The 24242-nt window shown below is 42.0% G+C and overlaps 1 protein-coding gene across 4 annotated transcripts in view; it reads right to left on the bottom strand.

Moving 5' to 3' along the window:
- The window catches only part of RECK (reversion inducing cysteine rich protein with kazal motifs), a 71095-nt gene that overhangs the window by 4986 nt on the left and 41867 nt on the right, over positions 1-24242 (bottom strand). The window contains exons 12-20 of one of the 4 annotated variants that reach the window (XM_044452850.1): positions 23446-23582; positions 18805-18945; positions 18058-18243; positions 16732-16854; positions 15947-16118; positions 11898-12093; positions 9665-9875; positions 8842-8915; positions 8064-8219 (exon numbers count right to left, since the gene is read on the bottom strand). In XM_044452850.1, coding sequence (XP_044308785.1) covers positions 8064-8219; positions 8842-8915; positions 9665-9875; positions 11898-12093; positions 15947-16118; positions 16732-16854; positions 18058-18243; positions 18805-18945; positions 23446-23582 — 1396 coding nt within the window. Of the gene's footprint in view, positions 1-8054; positions 8220-8841; positions 8916-9664; positions 9876-11463; positions 11491-11897; positions 12094-15946; positions 16119-16731; positions 16855-18057; positions 18244-18804; positions 18946-23445; positions 23583-24242 lie in introns of those variants that run through there. The other 3 variants (XR_006416885.1, XM_044452861.1, XM_044452869.1) reach the window with 3 other exon arrangements.

The following is a 24242-nucleotide window of genomic DNA, read 5'->3' as shown; positions in this document are numbered from 1 at the left end:
TTGGCCAAGGTTCCATGGGAGATGCGTTTCTTCTGTGCTGTGAAGGAACTTTGTTCTTCCTGTTTCTGCTGATCACCAGGGTGCTCGCCAAGATCCAGAGAGAAGGCAACTGCTGGATTCTTGTGACTCCATATTGGCCCTGGCAGACATGATTTGTTCACCTCCTCTGCCTGTCCAGCTGCAAGTTCTTCCATCTTCCAGACACTAGGACCATCTGTTTGATGGCATGGGGGACTGGTCAGCAGATCAGAAGGTCCCTATCTGTTTTAAGATACAAACAATCCTGGATAGGGTCCTTTGCCCAAACATGAGGTGTCCTTAAAAAGCCAAATGGAATGCCTTTACGACCTTTACCTGGGTAGAAGCCTTCAATCCACACTAGGCATTCATCCAGCAGATCGCTGTCTTCATCCACATGCTCCATACCAGAGGCCTGAAACCATCTCCATTGGAGTATATCTGGCAGCAATTTCTTGCTTTCACAGGACGATCAATGGTTTCTTGGTTTTCTCAAATCCTCTGTCCCATTGGTTCATTACAGGTCTGCACAACCTGATCCCACCCATCCATTCCGTCATGCTGGGATGAAGCCTGTCAGAGGTCCTGCAAGCTCTTATGAAACCTCCTTTGAAGCACTTGGCTACCATGGACCTACACCTTCTTTCATGGAAGGTTGCATTTCCGCTGGCAAACTCTTTGACCAGCCAGGCGAGTGAACTTTGCACCTTGCACACTGATCTACCATTCCTCAATTTACTTAAGGACAAGGCAATTCTGCAACCCAACCACACGTTCCTTCTAAAGGTTGTGTCATAGTTCCACCTGAACCAGGACACTGTACTGCCAGCATTTCTTTCCAACACTGTCCCTCCTGATGGAATAGGTTCTGCATACCCTGTACAGGTTTAGGGCACTAGCATTCTATGAGTCCTGTACCAAATCCTTCCACAGGTTCAGAGACCTTTTGTTGCATATGGTGAACATTCCAGAGGCAAGCCTATTAACCTCCAACAACTCAAACTGAGCACTGGATCATGGAAACCATTGAACGGGCCTGCTAACTAGCTAGAATGCACTTCCCTGAACCAAGGGTGCATTCTGAACAACCAAGGGGCTGAAGATGACAACTATGGTGCTGCATGCCAGCATCCCAATGCAGGACCTCTGCAGAGTGGTGACTGAGTCCACTCCATCCACCTTCATCTGGCACTACTGGTTCAATGTCAACGCCAAGCAAGAGTGCTCCTTCGGCTTAGCAGTCCTTTTTGCAGTCCTCTGCAGATGATACTGGCCCTTCTCTGTTTTGAAATAATCTTGCTAGTTGCCCATATGTGTGATGCAGAAACCACGAAAAAGTAAAGTTGCTTACCTGTAACTGATGTTCTTTGAGTGGTCATTGTGCATTCACACAAGCCACCCACCAGCCCCGTGTCGGTGCCAACAGCCTCAGTTCTTGTAGTTCCCTTATTCCTCAAAATCCATATTAGAATGTGTGGATCAGACCGTTACTGGCAATCCTCCCTGGTTCCGAGGCTGAAGCATCAGTTTCATGAGAACTGGGGAAAATGGCAGGAGCTCCTTCTATATATATCAGAGGGAAGGAGGGTCAGAGCTCCTGCCAGACTTAGGTAGGAAAATCTTCCCAACAGGCCCTGGATAGACAGAGAGCCCATATGTGTGACTGCACAGATGACCAGTCAAAGAATGTCAGCTACAGGTAAACAACCTTATTTTACCGAATTATATTACCAAGCTTGAGAAGTACACATGAACAGCATGTCTACCTTCAAATAAGCAGACCAATGCTTTGCAAATCTACTTAACAGGACAAGACTCAGGTAGGAGGAGGACTGAATGACTAGAAGTTTCTTCCCTAGCAAAAAGCTCTTATTTCCAGCCACCAGCTTATTCTGGTAAGTACTAAGAAAAGTAGTCATTTTCAGCAGTAAGCAGGAAAAAAGCGCTTATCACTGATCATCTGCTGGTCAAGAACAGGAACTTCCCCATCCACGGCTGCAAGACACCCTTGGGCCAGATAAAGCACCCCATTAAGCCAAATGTTTCCCATCTCTGCTTTAAATAAACACAGGAGAAGGGTGGACACAATTTTTGTAGTCCTAAAACCAAATGCAGACCTCAGCCTAATTTCAACCCCATCCCTCATGCCATCTGTTCAAATCTCCAACAGCTGTTTCTCTCCTGAGAGTTCACTAGTTGGGAGAAAGATGGGGAGACAGAAGAGGATGTAAGGGAGAAACTCAGGTGGCAGTGCCCACTTTGGGTTCCAGACTTGCCAACCACCAGCATGTGTCCTATCACCAAAGATAAGTATCTCAAGAGAAAAATCGTTTGCTACTCCTGCTTTAACTATTCTCAAAGTGTTTATCTTACAGGGTCTGGAAAGCTAGGAGTCAACAATAACAGAACTGAACAATATCTTCAGCTGTAAATACCAGCACAATGCAGTTTTTCTATAGGCATTCTGAACTGACTCCTTGCTCCCTTCATGGGAACTTTCTGCGCCCCACGATAAGGGGTTGCTTAGAATTCTAACCTTTAAAAAAAGGGGGGGTTACATCTGCCATGAGAGTTTTAGCATTGAAAGCGCTCTTACCAGTCCCTGAGCTCTGTATCTTTCATGAAGCTTAGGCCTGAGCTCTATATTCATGCCCAAGTTAAACAATTTTTCATAGATCTCAAACATACTCTTGCTATCAAGTTTCTATGAAGCCAGTTAACCAACAGGAAAATCTCTGCAATAAACTGGAAGTTCTTTGTTTTTATCTGAACAGGGCAGCTGCCCTTTGAAAATCTCAGGTCTTCATGTGTCAATTTCAATATAACATGAAACCAACATTTTAGTTTTATGGTTTGACTGTATGTCTTAAACCTAACTAGCTCACTAACCACAATTTGTTTGCGACTAACAAACTAGGTCTTAAAATCACAATTTGTATTTCTGTAACACAGTAAGGAAGTATTTAACTGTACAATCCTATACAAATCTACCAGGAAGTAAATCCAAAATGAGATTCAATCCCAGAGTATAGGACTGTAGCTTGAAAATGCAACTTTCTGCATTTGGGGACAGGTACTCCTAAGCACTGGTGTCATTAAGTCACCTGGTCTAAAGCAATCCCTCCATTACATAAACCCTTGGAAAAGAACTACTTTTTTACATCCCAAAGGTATGAAAGTGCCTTCTGAGTCGGGAGAAAAGAGCCAATTTTGTACTGTGAATTCTTGTTCTCCATGGCTCCTTGATGCTTTTCTCCTATACTGCTGTAAGACCCATTTGGTTTAGGTTTCTGCCATGCCATACATGCAGACAGGGATGCCCAGAGATTCTCTCCTGCTGAACTTAACTTTTCTTGTGATTTACCAGTGTTCATTTTTTACTACAGTTGAGAGGCTTACTGTTATTTTTCTGGTCTAAATCTGGGAAAAAACAGAATTGTTCCTCTTAGAGGAATTAATTAAGAGTTCTTGACTCTAACTGTTGTCCTAAAGGACAGGTGCTTTCCCAAACATTTCAAAAGCCCCTCTGAAAGCCATGAAAAAGGTAGACTGCCGGTCTTCGAGTGGTCATCTGTGCATTCATACATACAGGCTTTGTGCCTGCACAAAAAAATGCCGAAATCCCCAACCCGGTCCAGCCCTTACCACCTGTGGTGAGGGGACAATTGTTGAAGGGACTACAGCAAGTGGGGCTGGATGGCAGGTTGCATGAATGTATAGATGACCACTCGAAGAACGACATACAGGTAAGCAACCTTTCTTCTTTGTGGTCTCTGTGCACTACACATATGGGTGACTAGCAAGCTTAGCTGGTGAAGGTTGGAGGGCTGTTGTCACTGGAGGACTGAGCAGTCTTCCCTTGTAAAAACATCCAGGTGGTAGTGTCTGACAAACACTGAGGGTGTGAACACATGGCTGCTCTGCAGGTATCTTGCAGGGGGATCCCAGCCAGGAGGGCTATGGACGTGGCCAATGCTTGTGTGGAGTGGACCTTAGGTCATGCTATTAGGTGGAGGCCTGCCATTTTGCATGCCAGGCAGATGGTTTTAGTGACCCAGCTAGACTGTCTCTGTGGGGACAGTGGGTCTCCTTTTTTCTAGCTACCCTAGTGGACAAACAGCCTTGGTGAGTGTTGAAATGGCTTGTTCTAGATTTGTAGAAGACAAGTGCCCTCCTGACATCAAACAGGTGGACTCTATCACAGTATTGCGGGGTGGTGAAGAAGGCAGGGATGATGATGTCCTGATTAAGGTGGAAAGATAAGATCAATAGGGAGATCTGGGCAGAGGACAGCCTTGTCCCTGTGGAAGGTAAAGTATGGTGGGTCAATTCTGAGAGCACAGAGTTTGCTGGCATGATGGGCTGATGTAATGGCCTCCAAGAAGGCAAACTTCCAGGAAAGGAGGTATAGATTTGCTGTCGTGAGAGGCTCGAAGGTTCTTTTGATGAAGGGCTGTAGCGCCACTGATAGGATCCATGCTGGGGTGCAGGGTCAGAAGGAGGGAATAAGGTTTTAAGTCCCCTCGTGGTAGGAGTTTTGCAAAAACTGATGCCCCATTGACTGTTGGCTGAAAAGAGATGGCCACCAGGTACACATGACTCAAGGAGGACTTTAGGCTCTTCTGAAGATGTGTCTGCAGAAAATGCAGGATCTGTTTGATAGTGGGGAAGGCTGTGAAACCATTCAATTTTGCCAGGTAGGACCTTCTTGTGGATGGCTCAAGATCTGTGTCTAATATAGATGAGACCTCTGGCGGTAGGGGCACTCTCCTCTGCACTAAGTGGTGATACTCCATGACATGAAATACAAAGGCTCTATATGTCTGGGTGGAGAACTTCACCCCAGTCCTGTGAGATCTGGTTCTGGCAGTGTGCGAGGCAGGTGAGGTTCCGCTGGGAGAGATGGAGGAGACAAGCAAGCCATGACCTTCTCGGCCACCATGGGGTTATGAGTACGCAGTCAGTCCCATCTTTCCGGATCATGGTGATCACCCTGATGATCATAGAGAATGGTGGAAAGATGTGGAACAGTGTCCCACTGGAGGAGGAAGGCATCTCCCAGGGAGGCAATCTCCTGTCCTGCCCAAGAGGAGGCGAAGCGGTACACTGATGGCATCCCGCGGCTGTCAAGGAAGTTGCAGAGGACTGCCTCATTCAGCTGTCACTTGTGCAAGTTGAGAGATAAGTAGCCAAGGGCATCTGCCAGGATGTTCCTTTTGCCCACCATGTGAATTCCTGGTAATCTGAAATGTCTCTGGTGATGGACCAGTGCCATATGTCAAGTGCTAGTCTGGGTGAGTGATATGGATTGTATGTGTCCCTGCTTGCTCATACAAAATATTATGGCTGTGTTTTCCATGATGATCTGGACAAGTTGACTGCGCAGAAAGGTTTGGAAAGAGATAAATGCCTTGCAGATTGCCAGTATTTCAAGAAAATCTGCTGGCCTCTTGGCAATTCCACGATCCCTGGGTTTGTAGGTTACTGCAGTTTGCTCCCCAGCCTGTCTTAGACACTTCTGTGGTGACAATGATACTTAGTTCTGGATCCCTTTTCCAAGAGATGGTCCACCACAGTAGGCTGTTCTGGACAGGTGAGATGTCCAGGAAGTGCTTTGGGGGGTTGTCCTTGGTGCAGTAGATGTGGATGAGTCACAGCTGAAGGGAGTTCATCCACAGTCAGGCAGGCAAATCACTGACACTGTGGTGGCCATGAGGCGGAGGAGCTTCTGCACATGATCCATGGTGGACACTCTTGAGCTGTGCAATGCTGCTGCTCTATCTTTTGAGAGGAGGGCTTTTGCTGAGAGTTGAGGCAAGCCCCTATGAAAAGGATGGACTGGTGGTGGGGGAAGATTTTTCACAATTCAAACACAGTTGCAGGTTTTGCAGTAAAGAGCAGTGGGTGCAGATCAAGTGTTGTTGGTCTGTTAGACTGGGTTATCAGGAGCCAATCATCAAGGTATGGGTGGATTTGTACTCCCTGCAGCCAGAGCTGTGCACAGACCATTGCTACACATTTTTGTAGACCCTGGGAACAGCTGAGAGGCTGAATGGGAGGACTGAGAACTGGTATGCCTCCTCCCCAATTTGGAAGTGAGAAAATGTTGTAATCGTGGTGTACAGTTATGTGGAAATAGGATTCCTTGAGGTTGATGGAGGCAAACCAGTCTCCCTGCTGCAGTAGGGGGAGGATCCTCTGCAGGGTGACCATTCAAAATCTCAGAGTGATAAACCAAATGACACCTCTGAAGTTCAGGAATGGTCTGCATCCCCCATCCTGCTTTGGTACCGTGAAATATTAAGAGTAAATATCTCTGGAAAGGTTGGAGTGGATTCTCTCAATGGCCCCCTTAGACAGGAACTCAGTGACCTCCAACAGTAGTGCTAGGGAAGGGGTCATACCTCTTATGGCACTGAGAGGTGGGAGGGTGTCAAAAACAATCCTGTAGCCTCTTTCCATGATGGGCAAGACCCACAAGACCGGTACCAGTAGCTGTCCAGTATTGAGGCCTGGTGTCGACCAAGTGCTGAGGGGTGGCAGTAGTGCAATGCTGATGGTTAGCAGCTAGTGTATGGCTTGTCCCCAGTGTTGAAAGTCAATGTCAGCCCAGCATGGGAGTCTGATTCCAGTGTTGGTGACACTCAGCACTGGGGTCTTGGCATCAATAGTTTTGGTACCAAGGCCTGGTATATCCAGTATCAAGAGTAGCAACTGCTGTCACTGGATGATCTGGACTTGTCCCTGGAGCAGAAGGATGCTAGTGACAAGTCTGAAGCACAGATCCAATCAATAAGGGAAGAGCAGGATGGACCCCAGTGTTCCCTAGCCTCCCAGTGTGGCATGGAGGCTCGTGTGGTCAGTCTCCAGGAACATCAGGGTCAGCTCCCAGGAGAGTCCTTGGCCCAATGTCCAAGGCGACTGGCAGCCGAGCAACTCAGTAGACTGAGCACCTGGCTCTCCTTCCAGCACAGCAGCAGTGTCCTCCCTCATCTCTGGGGAGCAGAAGTGATCAGCAGGCAATGGGGACTGGATGGTTGGGATCACTGGTCAATGGAAGCTCAAGCTGTGCCTTCTCTTTTGTTTGGGCACAGCAGAGGTAGTGGCCATCTTTTTCAACTGGCTGCATGGTCAACCAGCGAAAGACCCTAGTGCAGTGATCATGTTTTGGCCAAGGGTGCTCTCATTGCCAAGGCAGAAGGACACTCCCATCCTTTTCTGGAGCGGTCCTTCACCTGGGGAACCACTTCCAAAGTTCAGCCTTAAGATTCGGAGTCTGCTTTGTGAAGGCCTGGCACTGAGTACAGGCCTCCACAACGTGTCCCTTGCCCAGGCAAAGGGAATGGAGGCTGTAAGATGGAGGCAGCTTGCTTTCACAAGTAGCACTGCTCCTAAAAGCACTGAGAATGCCATCACAGAACATGGGAAAGGAGGAAGAGACAGAGGCACAGGCAACTCTGGTGAAGACATAAGAAGTTGTGGATAAGAAATCAGATAATTTTTTAAAAATTTATCCTGGAGCAAAAGAGTGACACAAAGGTTCATTGAAGGAGCAAAGGGATGGAGAGAGATTTGTTTTAGGTAAGCAGCAGGAGGAAAAATGAAAGAAAGAACTTTATATACTTATGTGGAATCTAGGCACAATGGTGGTTGAAAAGGAATTGAGGGAATGGGTGGGAGCTTCTTCCCGTAAGACCTGAGAACAATAAGGGGAGGTTCTCTCACCCAAAATGAGCACTTAGCTATAGAAGCTTCCAGACAGTAGCCTTTGCACAGGCACAAAATCCACATGTGTGAGGCACAGAGACCACAAAGAAGAAATAAGAGCTTGCAGGATGAAATTTCCTTTTCTGCATTTCTTACAAAATAGTATCTTTATTTTTTCAATATAATCTATTAAGTACTGAGGCAGCATGCAGTCTCACAAGCATATGTCACCCCTATTTTTATTTTCACTGTTTCACTGCTTCACCAGTATTTCAGTAGAAAACAGAGGGCAGCAAGATAATAAAGCCACATGCAAAGAACTGCATCATAAATTATACCTGGAGAGGCTTGGGATTTTGATCAACAGGAATAATAAGAATCACGATTTCAGATTCAATGCTGAAATATCCAAACACATCACACTGTGGTACTGAAACATGGAGGCGGATTTTTTGCAGTATTTCAAGTACTATGATTGGCTTTTTGTTGGATATCTGGAAGAAGAGCAACATTTCAGTACTAATGGGAGTTTACAAATTTGTGTTTCTCCGCTGTCCAGCACAGTTTCCATTTGAAAACAGAAATTCCTTAAGTGATGATCACACTTTTCTGACAGAATTATATGATCAAACAAAAGCAGATAGCAGAGAAGTGGCAAGTGGCATGATGTTAAAAGTGATTATATTCACACCATGTGGCAAGTGACCATCTATAGTTACTTCATGTTATAGACATCTTTAACTATTGAGTCCTGCAGTCCAGTGGCCTCGTTGCATAAGCAAGGCTTTAAGCATACAGGAGGCTCCCTTGCAGAATAAAGTAATTATTAATAAATAGGAAGCTGGCTTCTACTGAGTCAGACTATTGGTCTGTCTAGCTCAGTACTCTTGACACTGACTGGCAGCAGCTCTTCTAGGTTTTGGGTGGGAGCATATGTTCTATCAATGAGCTACAAACTAAGAGCATACCTTTTACCTGGTTATTTCTACCCCATTCTCTGCCCCCACACCATGCAGAGTTTAAAATTCCTTTGAATTCCTGCACAGTATGCTGGAATGCAGACATAATATTGTAACACATCTGAGCTTACTCACCCTGCATTATGAGCTTACTCACCCTGGCAAAGATATCCAGCTTTTCTTTATCATATAAGACCCTCAGCATTCCTGCATACAGAGGACAGCAAGCTCCTGTACAACAAACAGACACCGACTCCCAGAGTGAGACTGAGACTTGCAGAAGGCATTTATGATTTTGTGGCTCACCTTGTATATGATATGTGTACATAGAAATGCCACAGAGACAGAGAAGCCTACTAGATCAGACGGAAGGCCCCCCTACCCACCCTCTGATTTTCTATAGTAGCCACTGTCAGGGCTTAGAGACACAAACAGAAGTAGACATCTGAGCAGCAGTGTTTCATAATCCATGAGTTTGTCTAAATCTTTTTAAAAGCTATCTAAACAAGTAGCTATTATCATGTCTTGTAGCAGTTAATTATCATTGTGTGAACAAGGAAAATACACATTTCAAGGACAGTGAATATTTGATAGTGTTTTGGTTTTACACCAAACTTGTATGGCATTGTTTCACAGGACCAGCACTCTTCTTAATAAGACTGCTGCCAAAGTTTACTTGAATTACAGGATTTAGGTAGCAGGGTGACAAGACAATGATCCCCAGATCTGTGCATTTGGTGTTTTTCCACATGGATGGCAGGAAACCTGCACTAAAAGGGCTCTGCCTGCACACAGAAACCAAACCATAAATGGACAATTAATAACTATGGATAAATTTAGATACATTTAAGAGTTGTTAAAGTGCAGATTGTTTATCAGCAATTCTTCCATACACGTGTCAAGTGTAAAGCTGCTCAATTTCAAAATGGCGCAGCCTACTACTTTTCAACTGAACTGGAGATCTCTATCAGTATTCTCACCTGGTGGAATGATTGGTTTGTATCCAGTTGCTGAAAGATGAGGACATGTAACAGACACACATTCTCCTTGAGTACTGTAGTCAGAAAGGACTCCTACAGCTTGACAAGGTCCACTGTAATCTATAGCCACACGGTCAGAATATGCAGCACACACATTGCTGTAGGTTTCACCATTATGGCCGCACACCAAATCAACTGATTTGCAGAAGGACTGAAAAAAGGAATGATTATAGATTTACAATTCCTTTCATAATTCTGAAACAGACAGCATTTTTGTTCTAACAGTACAAGCTACACAATTATCTTCCAGCACTAGACACTGGGGGAATGAACAGTTACCCAAATGTATAGTCCAGTAAAACTGACGTCAACAAACAGCACAGAAGCAAAAAACAATGTGCAATGCTTCACACACACATGCTCTTTAGCCTCCTAAGTGCTTCAGATAAATTTGTTCCTCCTGATGGCAGTGAAAGTGCATCAGCTATATATAGTCCTGCCTCAGAAACATATTTCACATACTCAAGCAGATTCACACAACCATACATGAGATAAGTTGGGTAGTCTTGCAGTGGATATTCACATGCATTCAAGTCTTACAGCTGGCATGTTGCATGCTATCTCACATTCAGAAGTATTCCAAATTGAAATTCCTGGTCCCAGGTTGGCTGGCAATCTAACTATATAATGAATGATCACAAAATGAGGAAGCATGTAGGCACTTTCCAGGAGGTGACTTCAATAGGCCACATCTTGGAAGAAAAAGCAATCATGGAGTCATTACTTTACAATTCCTGTTCAATTTATATAGGATTTGTAAATGCCAAAAGGTCACAATATTTAAAAATTAAAAACAGAACAAATTACTGACTGGAAATAAAGTCTCAGATTATGCTAGAAAGGAATGAGAGGGAAAATCTATGACTCTTCCAAGCATACCATTGCATTCAAGTGCAGACTTCCAACCAACTTTCTCCTCAGCAGAATGAACGCTTACAGCTTACATATTATAAGATTAGCTGATGACATAATGCAAAAAGCATACATATCTTCATTTATGCACAGCAGGGAGCCACAGTTGGTCTTTGATGCAAGTCATGTTAAAGAATCTACACATAGTAATAATAATAAAGCCTCAGAAAGCGAGCAAGCAAGATGCCAACATGAAGTGCTTTACTTTACATTTGTCTGCACAAAGTGGAAGGCAGCAATCCTTGAATGCTATCCCCTCCCTATGTAAAATCCTCCCTGCATATATAAAATCAACATGTTTTGTAGATGTAGGGAGAACCATTTCTGTGAAGGAGTCCAAAATGGTAGCAGGTAACATCAAGTGTGTCATCCGCTTCTCTGTTTTAGCTTAGCATCCTTTTTAGTCACCAGTACTGTTTGAAAGAATCCTGTACTTGGGTTGAAGTAGGAAGCAAGGTGAACAAAAATCCAAATCCTCACTGATATGTCCTGCTACTGTGAATGTAAATTCACTGTTTTTAAATAGTGCCTTTTAGAGACGATTTGTACAATGTCCATGAGGAAAAAAATATTAGAAAATAACTAGATGGTATATTTACATGGAAGCTTGCACTACTCTAGAAAGAATTACAGTTGCTACACAAATTAGTGAATATTCTAATTCTATCTGTAATATACAAATGTGAGAGGCAAACTCACCTTTTTAATGTTTGTGTAAGCTGGGCTAGTTGCAGCTCTCTACAATATGTACATATGCTCAAAAAACAGGCTTGTCCTGTACAGTATTCCAGGTACATCATCGGAACATATAAGATACAGGTACATACCTGTTATTTTCACAAATACTCTGTCGTCTAAACTGAGGAAGAAATATGAAGGAAAACACCTTGCATCTTGCCACAGAAATTTATCTTCTAAGCTTTTAACATTACCATGACAAAAATTAAAATTAAGATGGAGTGCTGGGCTTGCTGAATCAATAGATCTAATACCTAGAGCCTCACAGGGTGTGGGCCATCATCTACATCGCCCAGCACTGCAGATGACATAGTCCAAATCAGTGCCCACAGAACGCATCACTCTGCACAGACTGATCTGGTTCTTCCACTTATTCACATTTCACAGAGGAAAATAGGCATATGAAGAAAGACAAAATGGGGAATGGGAGAGGGAGGGACAAAAAACCCTGTTCTAACTGGGTCTGTCTTACCAAGTGAAACAGTAATTATAACAGGTAAGCGTTTGAAAAATTACTCCATACCTGACATGGACCATTGTAGGATACACTTTTTCCTTTTTGATGCAGAGCACACAGATTGTTATATTCTATATTGTCTGTGTCACACACAGGATCTCTCAACTGGTCACCACAACTGAATTGTCTGGGCATACATTCATACTGGTTACAGCCAAACTTCTCAAAGCTGGTTAAGCAAACCTGAGGCTTTGGTATACATCTGATGAAATAATCATTTTCATACTTAAGTTATTGCTTCCAAAACACAGACAGACAGAGAGGCAGACAGATGCCAAGCTAATTTTATAAAAAGAAAAACTGTTCTTCAAAGAGAATTCTATGAATTACATATGGAAAAACATATGCAGATGCATTACAGATACAAAACAGAAGAAAAAGCAGTAGAAAAGGACATCCTTGTCCTGAAATGGTTACTATTTTCTTTAAAATGCAACACAAATGTACCTTAAAATACAACAATTAGCCCAGATTCCAGAGAAGGCAGGTTGTTTACCTGTAACTTTTGTTCCTTGAGTTGTCACAAGTACATTCACACATATCAACTCTGAGCCTGCATGGACACTGTAGTGAGGAAATTTTTACACCTAAGTGATTTGGCAGAACCCTTCCCCCACCTTTGGCATTCTGTACAATATAAGGATTTCCTGCCCCATCCCTCCATTCACTCAAGACCGACATTGGGGCCTCAGATCAAGGGAAGATCTGATAGATTGACCTTCAACGAAAACCAATCTCTACATAATACATAAACTTGTTAGTATATAACACTAAAGAGGGGGTGGTGGGTGGGCTGTGTGAATGAACAGTTGACAACTTGAAGAACAACAGTTACAAGTAAGTAACCTGCTTTTTTTCTTCATGGTAACTGTGCAGCACACAGGTGGGTGAATAGCAAGCTTATTTTTTGAAAAGTCTGCTTTCCCAAAGACATGATTTGCTCAGGCATGGACATAGCCAGTGCTCCACACAAGTTGATGAGGCAGACCAGGTGACTGCTGAAGCAATCACTAGCAGGGGAGAAAGCTTCCATGACAGCAGGTGTAGCTCAGTTGTCACTGGGGTTTGAACAGTTTCTTTGCAATGGCTTGCAGAACGACGGAGAGACTCCAGTTAGGAATTAAAGAGTTGGTGCAGCAATGTTCTTGAGCCCCCAAAGAAATTGCTAAGATAAGGGTTAGAAATTGCCAAGTTAGAGAAAACCCACAAACCCTGGATCAGTACATGAAATTGCTGCCAGGTAGATGTGGATGTATGATGTTTTCAGCCTATGTTGAAACAGAGAATTGAGGGAAAGCATGACTTGCTTCACTGTGTATAGATCAGCACTGAAGCCTTCTTGATCAGGAGAAAGCCTTCCGTGTCACCATTTTTGTACTAAACACAATCCTTCGGGAAGGCTAGTAGTCCCCACATCTAGGGAAGGGTTAGGGTGAGACATAGAATATGCATGTCCAGGTGCAATACTTTCCCCCAGTCTCAAAAGATTAGGTCTGGTTTTGGTTGGTCATACATAGCAACTGGGCAAACCATGGCTATCTGGGCCACCATGGTGTTACGATGATGAACCTTGATGTTCTAAACTGCCCAGAGAGTTTTGGGGTGGTATAGAAATGATTTTAAAAACCCCTTCACTAGCACTCTCATGATAAGAGGAAAAAGGGAGAATAGACAAACCAATGTCCCTGTCCAGTTCAGAAGGAAAGCAATCTCCATTAGTTTGACATCAATCCCCGGAAAAATTCTGGAGCAAATTATTTAAAAAATTATCTGCAAGCATCTTGAAGAAAATGCAGTGATTAATAGAAGCCACCATGGATTTATCAAAAATAAATCCTGTCAGACTAATTTAATCTCATTTTTTGACTGGGTAACCTCCCAAATGGACAAAGGGAACACTGTGGACATAATCTACCTACACTTTAGCAAAGCTTTCAACATAGTGCCACACAACATTCTGATTAGCAAATTAGCAAAAACTGGACTAGATAGAAAAACAATTAGGTGGATCCAAAATTGGCCGCTAAATCAGTCACAAAGAGTGCTCATCAATGGCACCTTCTCTAATTGGATGGAGGTAACTAGTGAGGTGCCACAGGGTTCAGTCCCAGGCCCAGTGCTTTTCAATATTAATGATTTAGATGAGGAAGTACAAGAGAAGATAATCAAATTCACAGATGATACAAAACTGGGCAGAATAGCAAACACCCTAGAAGACAGGGGGATCTTGATAAACTTGAATTCTGGGCTGAAACCAACGGAAAGAAATTCAATAAGGACAAATGTCACATCCTCCACCTAGAAAAAGAAACCAACGGCATTGATACAAGATGGGGAATACATGGCTTAACAGAACTGAACAAGAAAAAAATCTTGGAGTAATTGTGGACAATAGGCTAAACATGGGCCAACAATGCAATGCAGCTGCCAAAAGGGCAAATGCAGAAGCATTACTTCCAAATAATGAGAAGTAGTAGTTCCTCTATACTCCTCACTAGTCGGACCTCACCTGCAATACGGTGTCCTGTTCTGAGCACCAGGATTTAAGAAAGATGCAGGTAAATTAGAAAGGGTCCAGCGAAGAACGACAAAAATGATCCAGGGCTTGGAAACACTGCCCTATGAGGAGAGACTGAGGGAACTGGACACATTTTCTGAGGGGTATCTTTAGTGCCATTTCGAGCAAGAGGAGAGAGATGATAAAAGGGCAGTATTAGGAAGAGGAGAGAGGTAATAAAAGGGCTGTATTAGGAAGAAGGTGCAGAATTAAAAGGAGACAGAAATAACAGAAGGAATTTCTGAGGAAAAGATGAAAGGTTTTTTGTGGGGGGGGGAGGCAAATGATGTAAGGGAAAAGATATCAGAAAGATGACAAGATACATGGCCAAGAAGTTGCAAGAGGAAGAAGATGAAGGAAAAAATGCAGCAAATCACAAGGAGAGAAAGAACTTCCTGAGGCATCACAATGGAAGTCAAAGAAGAACTAAGGGAAGGAACTCCTTCTATTGTACCAAATGCCAAGGGTGGGGAGGAGCTCCCATGAAAACTCTCTTGGCTTTGAAAACTTCCCAGCAACAGGTCCATGCAGGCACAGAGCCCATAAGCATGATGCAAAGAGTCCACGTAGACAAAATCTGTACACAGTCAGCTTATACATATGAAGGTTCAAAAAGCTTGTAATAAATCTCCCATGCCTGATTACTCAGTCAATGACATCTAACTGGGAAACCTTCATCAACTTGAGGGCAGCAAGGTCTGGGGCCAGTGACAGGAAAAGCCAAAACCCAGGTAAGAGCTGGCAATGGACAGTCACCTCACTTACAAAGACACACAGTACTATGTCAACTCAAACTGCAGACTCCCAAAACATACAAAGCATTCACCAATGACCTGGGCAGCAGAGGAAAGAAACTGGGAAGGATAGATCTATACCTTTACACCCTGCAATTTTCACTCCCTGATCCCCAGTCTGAGTTGGAGAACACAGTAAACTGGCAATTCAGGAACAGGGAGCACCTGGGGTGCAGCTGCCAGGATGATTGCTCTAGATCTTTCACTTGTGATAAAGGATATAGAGGACAGAAAGCTGGAGGAATTAGCTGCCCAGATATTCTACCTGAACATGCTTCCTTTTGCACTTTTCTCACAGAGCTCCTGAAAAGCACTGCAGGTATCCTGCCTCTTTGTCAAAGACAGGAAGGCAACTATAAGAATGATAGGGGCCCCAACCACCCAGGAAATGGCCCTGCTTCTACAGTCTCTGGAGTTCCCACACATGCCACAATGACATACACAGAAGAATGCCATTTGTTTTCAGAAGCATTAATGCATTTTTATTATAGCCCAGTGTGAAACTTTTCTAGTGAATTTTGGTTCAGGGTGTGACACAAAATAAATGTAAGTTTTTATAACTTAAGTTGATATGATGATCAACTTTCATTCATTCTTGTCCATTAACAAAAAATGAGAACTGTGTAGAACATACTTGTCATCAGCAAGAAAGCCTGTCAACTGGAGTACCTCCCATAGCCTTGCAAATGTTCTTAAATATTTACCTCTGATTTTTAAGGCAGGGATTAGGGTTGCAAGGATCCTTGGATATACAGGATCCAAATTCAAACTGATTGTCCTCCAGCCCAACACAACGTGCTATACATGCACTTGGATAGGTGCGTCCATTCTGCCCACAAACTGGAACAAACTGATCAGCACAATTACATGGCAGTCCTGAAAAGAGTTAAACCTTTGTTAGGATCTTGCAGATTCAAAAGTGGCTAGGATTTTGAGGTTAATATCCCTAAAGCAAGTCTGAAAAGAATGGCCACAATTCAGCACATAGCTTAAGCCTAGTGAAATCAAAGAGTTTAAAAACACTTAACTGTGTGTTGGAAGCATGGCCCTTATTTAGGAATATGGTGCAATAGGTTCCTAAACTACTTATACTTCATTTCTACTTAGAGTTACGGATTTTGCTTTTTGCATTTAGCTATGTTATGAATGCTATATGTAATCTAAGGCAAGCCAATCTATTTCTTCAACATTATTTTTCATTTTCATTTCATATATTGCATTTGTATGGCACTTCATAGCCCATAGGGCTCTCTGAGTGGCTTACAATAGAGCAAGAAAACACATATTCAATACAAATACAATAACATAATCAAGCAAGTACAAAACACAATATTAACTATAAGTAATACAAATCAAAACAAAAACATCAGACAACCCACTGATATTCAAGAAAAAACAAGCTAGAGGAGATACTCCACGAATCTTACATTACTCTTACTGCACCTCTTAAGAACAAAATCTAACATTGCTTATGACTTGAAAATGGTACCTGTAAACATGTGACGTTCATCATCTGAGCTGTATTCATTTAAACACTGACGAGCAGAGCATATCAAATTCCCAGCAAAACAAGAACAGACATTGCAATCTATAGTAAAAGATGTTCCATGACCTTCAAATAAAAACAAAGAGATGCATATGTATTTCAAATGCAACTATGCATATGTCACTGCTATGAAAAACTAGACCTTGACAAATAAAACAACATTTTGTTATGTTAGTTAGCTTGGTCGTGCCTGCCAAAAAAGGAACAAATACAGATTTAAAGATTTATCTGCTTCTTTCCACTTGGGAAGAGATCTCTTTAACAATCTTTATCTGCACTCATTTTAGACAACTTAATCTGTTTTCATTTTTCATCTAGATGAAAAACTATCATATTATCAATACTTTCTGTCAAAAAAAAGTAGATGGAACTTATTTTTCTTTTTAAGAGAATTAAATGAAGAAATATCTCTATCCATACAAGCCTACTTAGACCCTAAGATCTGCATCAGAGGTCCAGCTTTGAGAGCTGCCCTTAAAGGATGCTAAGGTGGCAGCTACACAGCTGTGGTGCCCCATCTGTGGAATCAGCTCCCCAGAGTTGTGCACCAAAAGCCTTCTTTGTATACATTCCAGTGCAAGACTTTATTTTCAGAGTGTTTTAATTGTTGACAGTTTTAATTCTAATATAATTTTAGCTTGTTAGCATAGTTGATGCACTTTTATATTTTAATTATTTATAAGATGCTGTCCACTCTGTTACTGTATGTCAAAATGTTTGGTACTTGTGTTTTTGGAATGGATGTTTTTATTGGTATTGTTGTTTTATTACTGATGTTTTATTAATGAATTTGTTTATATGTTTGTTTTTATCTTTTGTTGATAGTTTTTAATTGTGTAAACCATTCAGAGAGCCATGTGAATATTGTGACAGTCTATAAAAACATGTGGTGTAGTGGTTAAGAGCCTGGGACTGGGACTCAGAGGATCTGGGTTCTAGTCCCCACTCAGCCATGGAGCCAACTGGGTGACTTTGGGCCTGTCACAGACTCTCAGCCCAACCTACCTCACAGGGTTGTTGTTGTGGGGGTAAAATGGAGGAGGAGAATGATGTAAGCTGCCTTGAGCCCCTTTTAAGAAAAAGGCAGGATATAAATCCAAAAATAAATAAATAAATAAAATAAGTTACGTTGTTTGCTAGAGGAGGCTCCATCAAGAACTTGTCTTCAAATCTGCAGGAATGTAAAATCTACAATACATCCTTAGAAGGCAACTTTTCCCACACAAACACCTAGTTCTGTGACTTTTCAGAACTTAACCTGTTACTTACTTTTTCTTTGGCCTCCAACAATACATGACTTTTGGAGGTCAACACAGTGCATTTCCATACAGTTTTCTAAGAGTCCACTCTGGCCGCATGTGCAAATTTTATAACAACCTACATCTGTAGATGATGGAACCTGGATGAGTGTACCTTGGCGGACAATAAAATCTGAAGCTTCGCCCAACTTGCAGCCTATAAAAAACAAGGCAAATGTTACTGAATAAGAGGTAAATTCCATTCCATTCCATTCATAGGATTTTTATCTTGCTCCTTAGCCAAAAAGGTTCCTGGGACAGCTTAAAAATAATCAGTAAAAGAAGATGCCCACATGTTTGCAATCTAAAAGAAACCTTACACAAGGAAAAAGGATCAGGAAAGGTAGAGCAGGAGGAAACAAGGTCTTTCAGCAGGCTTGGCAAAATGACCCTGCTTCCCCCTTCTTTTCTCTCAGTACAGCTTGCTGGAATGGTTGCTGGTTGCAACAGTTCAGGGATGAGGAGGAATCATGAAGGAGGCACTTCAACAAAGCTGGTGAAAAAGTCCCCCTTTCCATCCTACATATTTATTATAAGGGTGACATATTTACAAAGTTACTTCTGGGTGCTGTTCATCAATCAGCTACTGTAGTTTTGAAAGACTGACAGAAACTAGATACAGCCCTTTTTATGTAGCAAGGTGTGTCCACTGTAAATATTCTCCTTTGAATTCCTACAAGCATTTTAGAGAACTGTAAAAATAATTGAGATGACTTACCCTGCACACAAAAATAAGGAAGACAGGGTTCCCCAGGTTGACAACCCTTTCTGTTTACTTCACACAACTGATTGGCAGCACAAGGATTTGGGTTGCAGGGGTGTGTAACATCCTCCACAATGTTACCTAAAGTACTTGGACCTGCAAAACAACCAAGAATACATAGACAGTGCTTCAGAACTCACTGGTGAGTTTTATTTCTTTGAGTCAGCTTGCCATTTCCATTTAGAAAGCAGAGTTGTATACATTTGTTACTGTAGAACTAAGGCTGCATGAAAAGTTTGAGTAACAAAATTTCCAAGATAAACTGGGCTAAGTTTTAGGAAATGAAAGGGACAGGTTTGAAATCATGTACCATTTTTTTGTTTTAATTCAGTTCAGCTGCTCATATTTGGTGGTGGTGATGGTGGTACAAACAGCAGTAGAATGACTGCCATTTTCCTCTACAATACTATAATATCATGTAGAAGGGGTTTTGGGAAAAAAACAGAAACCTCTACTGGCAGCCACAATTTCTTTATCCAGCATCCCGCCCCCTAAATCATCAAAATAACTTCACCATGGGGCCCCACTCCATCCCATGCAGTCACAAACTTAGGGTTGTTTTTAGAATTGTCCGAGAATTGTCAATTTCCTTGTAAGTCATGTACTTTAGTTGAAACATATAAGGAAAGTGACCAGGCAAGACTACAAATATCAGACAACCATAAGGTACATTTGTGAAAAACAATAAGTAGCTGAAAAAACAACTGCACATCCACACTTTTGATGCTCCAAAACTAAAAATAAAAAAGCTGGAGAATAAAATGGATACTTATGGGAGTGGGGAAGGGGCTGGGACAAGGGAACAAGATGGATTCTACTACAAAGTGCCCTGAGATATGTGCCAGAGCTGGCTAAAGGACCAAGGGGAGATCAACCCATGGTAAGTCCAATCATCTGTCAGGCATGCAGAACAGCCCAAACTATGTAACTTAATTACAAGGCTGATGAACTCATCCAGTGCAAGCCTACCCATTGCCTCCATTATACTGAAACAGTATGATTATGCTGCTATTTGACTAGAAGGGGATTATTAATTTGATGGGAGAAGGAAAGGGGGGTTACTAATTTAAAGCTTAATTTTAAAAAATGTTAAGTCAAGGTGTTAAAACAGAGCCAATCTCATTTCACACAACTCAAGCTTATATATACTTGGAGATTAAGTCAAGACCAAACAAAAGAGATAAGTCAGGAGGTAGGACTACAGGTGATGGGACAATCCAAGGAACAGTAAGGTCATTTAAATGGTATCTGATTCTTCCCTCTTACTCATCCTTGGCTGCCACACCACTGTTTGGTGCAGAGGAGAGGACACTTTCTCTTAGTAACAACAGAGCAGGCTCCTAGACTAACTGAAAACATCCAACTGGGGAGTATCTATTTCCTGAGAAGGTATTTCTATCACCCCAGATGCAAGCTTCAATTTGTCCCCAGGAGGTGACCACAAAAGGAAAGACATTTTGGGGAAAGGGAAGTTCTACTGAAGGAGAGACTGTGAGAGAAGGCCATGCTAAACAGCTGTGTGATGAAAGGAGAACATAGGAGATGAAGATTGTGATTAGTTCAGTGAAAATAGTTGGTGTTAATGATCCCGATCCTCTTGAAAGGGAGGGAGGAATAAGCTTATTGACTGTTTGAAAGCTCTAATTATTGATGGAGTGGCTATACCAAATTTGTTGCCTGGGTGGCACCATTTTATTTAATTTACTCACTCTCTTCAGCCTTCTTGTTCATAGTTGGATTTTAAAATCATTTTCCTGGGAAGTAGTTCTAGCATGCAGCGAGGAAGCCTGATCAGACCCCTGCCAGTGCGGTTACAAATAAGGGGAAGTATGAGGAAGTGACTGATGAGCCAGATAAGGAGAAAAGCTATTAGACATTCCCTCTTCTGCTTTCTCCTTCATCATGAAGAACCATGGTAGTGTATTAGCTGGTCTGTGGTGTACTGGTGGTGTTGTTACAATGCCAGATCAGCTTACTTCTCTTCATCCATAATTTAATTGTGGATTAGGAGACTGTCTCGCTATGTATAACCAAGACTTGGGTTAGGAAGTTGGGTCTTCCAGATGTGCCTGGGAATTCAGTTCTGCATCAGGACAGACTGGAAGAACCAAGAGGGGGGACTGATGTTGTCTACAGCAATTTTCTTTGTTTCTTCAGGCTTGCTGTAACTTTTGAGTACCAATCTGACATGTATGTTTTGGGGTCCTCCAAAGTCCCATCTTGTTCTTTCCTTTTCAACACTGTGTACTGAGTATGTATGTATGCTGATGACATATAGCAATTCTTTTCATCCCATTCAGGTGAGGTAGTGTAAGTGCTAAACCAGTGCAAGGTTACAATAATGGACTTGTGGGGGTGGGCAATAAACTGAAGCTCAATACATTAATTTCAGCAGCTTATTCAGGGTATAATTTAGCAAAAAAGTAAATATAAAGGAAATAAATTATCTGCTGCATCAGATGCATGCCCATTTCAATGTGTGGTAGCATTTGGTGAAAATATTTAGCTTACTTTGAAGCTATTCATTTCTAGTGTCTTCCTACATGTTTCTGTTTCAATGCCACTTATTTTTGTGACATCTTCCCCCCCCCCTCCCCAGAGTTATCCCAGCCAACTATGGATCATGATGATGGCAATATGATACATATAGTGCCTGGAATAACTTATTCAGGCACTCCCTTTGATTTTCCTAATTTTGTTCTGTTATAACCTGGAATTGAAATGGATTTAATTAGCTTTATTATCACTTGATGAACAGAAGATACCCAACACTGTAAAGGTATAAAATATTTTTCTTATGGCACTAAAGTTAAGTAAACCAAAACAAACTTGGACTTGCTGGTTGCATGTGCAATCACACGCTTTGCTGCGACATGCTAAACTAAGCTGTGGTGCAACCTACTGCCTCCATTAGTCCAACAGAGTAAGTTGTTGGAGTCCACCTGTGTGCAATTCCAGTGCCACATGGTCTCAGATTAAACACCCCAGAGTTTCTGGAGGCCTCAGAGTTTGTTGGAGACCATATGTAAAGAAGAGCATCAAGAAGACCAAAGAGCTATCAAAACAACTCCAGGATAAAGTTGTGCAGATGCACAGATCAGGGGTGGGTTATTAAAACAAATTCCAAACTATGAACATTCCCTGGAGCACTGTTAAATCAATTATTATAGAATGAAAAGAATATGGCTTAACAATGACTCTGCTTAGGCCATCCACCAAAACCCAGTGATTGGGTGAGGAGGGCATTAGTTAGAAAAGCAACCAAGAGGCCAATGGTGACTCTGAATGAGCTGGAGAGATGTGCAGCTGAGGCAAGATAAATAATCCATAGGACAACTATCATCCAGATGCTCAACAAAGCAGGGCTTTATGGAAGAATGGCAAGAAGAAAGCCATTGCTGAAACAAACCTATATCAAACCCTGTTTGAAGTTTGTGAAAAAGCACATGGGAGATACAGCAAACCTACTGAAAAAGATTTTCTGACCTGATGAAAATAAAATTGATCCTTTTGGCCTTGTGCAATGCAAAGTTAACAGTGCTCATTGTCCTGAGAATGTCACACCCACTATGAAGCACTGTGGTGGCAACATCATGACGTGGGGATGCTTTTATGTCACCAGGGACTGGGAAACTGTTAAGGATTGAAGGTAAGTTGGATGGAGTCAAATAAAGAACAATTCCAGAGGAAAATCCATTTCAGTTTGCAAGGGACCTGGGACTGAGGCGGAAGTTCACCTTCCTGCAGGATTTTGATTCTCAAACTCAGCCAAAGTAACACTGGAGTGGTTTAAAAACAAGAACTTGAATAACTTAGAAAAGCCCAATTAAAGTCCAGACCTCAGTTTGAATGAGAATCTTTCCCATGACTTGAAATTTGCCATTTTTCAATGGTCCTCAAACATCCTGACAGAGCAGAAGCAGATTTGCCAGGAAGAACAGGCAAACATTGCAGGATTTAGATGCCCAAAGCTGACAGAGGCTTGCCCAAGGAAACTCCCAGTTGTAACTGCTGACAAAGATTCATCTCTCAAGCATTAATGCAGGGGTGGGGGGAAAATATTTAAGCAACCAATGAGTTCCAGTTTGTTTTTGCACCTTCACAATATTAAATATCTTGTTATCATCAACTGGTAACAATGCCGATTAAATCCATTTGAATTCAAATTACAACACAACAACATGTGAAACAGTCAAAGGCAGTAAATAGTTCTGTGAGCTCCTGTAGCTAAGCAGATCTGATGAAAATCTGATTGTATATGTGATACTAGCCAGTAAGGGATATAATATTATAAACATGATGCTATGCAGCCAATTGGATCTGACTATTTGCTGACATTTGAGAGTGGATGTAGCTTATTCACAGCAAGGTCAGTGCTTCCTTAATAGGTAAAACACTTCTGTCTGCTTTCAAAGGAAGCTCTACTAAAACTGGCTGAAACAGAAGACAGTTTTGAATGCTAGTAATAAAAGGGCTATAAAGAATCTTTCCCCTTACATATCACTTCAGCAATACAAATAAACTGCTTTTTAGTAATAAGCAGAAATTTGATTTGAACTGCAACTTTGATTCACAAGGCTAATTCTCATTACTTACGAATATATGTGTTTAAGGGTATGCAAGTCTCCAAGTCATCTGTTGGAGACAAAAGTTCACAAATGCTTTCAGCCATATGCCCTTCAGGAAACTTGCTTAAGTCTCCACATTTCTTGAGAATTTCCACACAGTCTGACCTGGAGGAAAATAAAATTTGCATCTCATCATATTGCTGAACAATACTTAGAGATAAAAAGCCAAATACATTGACCTAAAAGCATAATTTCTACCACACACACAACCCTATGGACAGATACTCATTATATAACAATAAGACTTGGTTTGCACAACATGAGAACCCATTATAGGCAGCTGGCAATGATTGTTGTGTCATCTTGGACTGGTTTCTACAGGGTGGCTTAATTTTCGGGAGCAAGCCCCCCATGGCTTATTATATTCACATAGGGTTCATGTGTACTCTGAACCTGAGAGCAATTTTACTGTGGGTTTGGCAATATGGCATCTTGGCAAGAGTCACAAAACCCCCTACTGTCCTTCACAATCTCACTCCTGCTGCATCCAGCCTCCTTCTCCACTGACCGTCCCTCCACCAAAGTCCAAATAGCACTCCGGAGGGGCTATCACTTGCTGCCACTTTTTCTTTTAATTTTTGAATCTAGAAAACTTAGCAAATGTTGCTATTGTGCTATTATTTTTGTTGGTCTTTTGGCGGTGCCTTGCCAACATCCTTGTAGGTTTCAGCTGTCAATGGGAGTAAAGTGCAGTAGGTAACATACAAGGAAAATGAGAAGGCAAGACTTGTATATAGGCAAATTTGTATACACTTGCCATGGATT

This window comes from Varanus komodoensis, unplaced genomic scaffold (genome assembly GCF_004798865.1).
Source record: "Varanus komodoensis strain SLA01 unplaced genomic scaffold, ASM479886v1 scaffold10, whole genome shotgun sequence".
NCBI classification, from domain to species: Eukaryota; Metazoa; Chordata; class Lepidosauria; order Squamata; family Varanidae; genus Varanus; species Varanus komodoensis.
The sequence above is the reverse complement of the archived record's forward strand: the minus strand, read 5'-3'. Positions and strand labels throughout refer to the sequence as shown.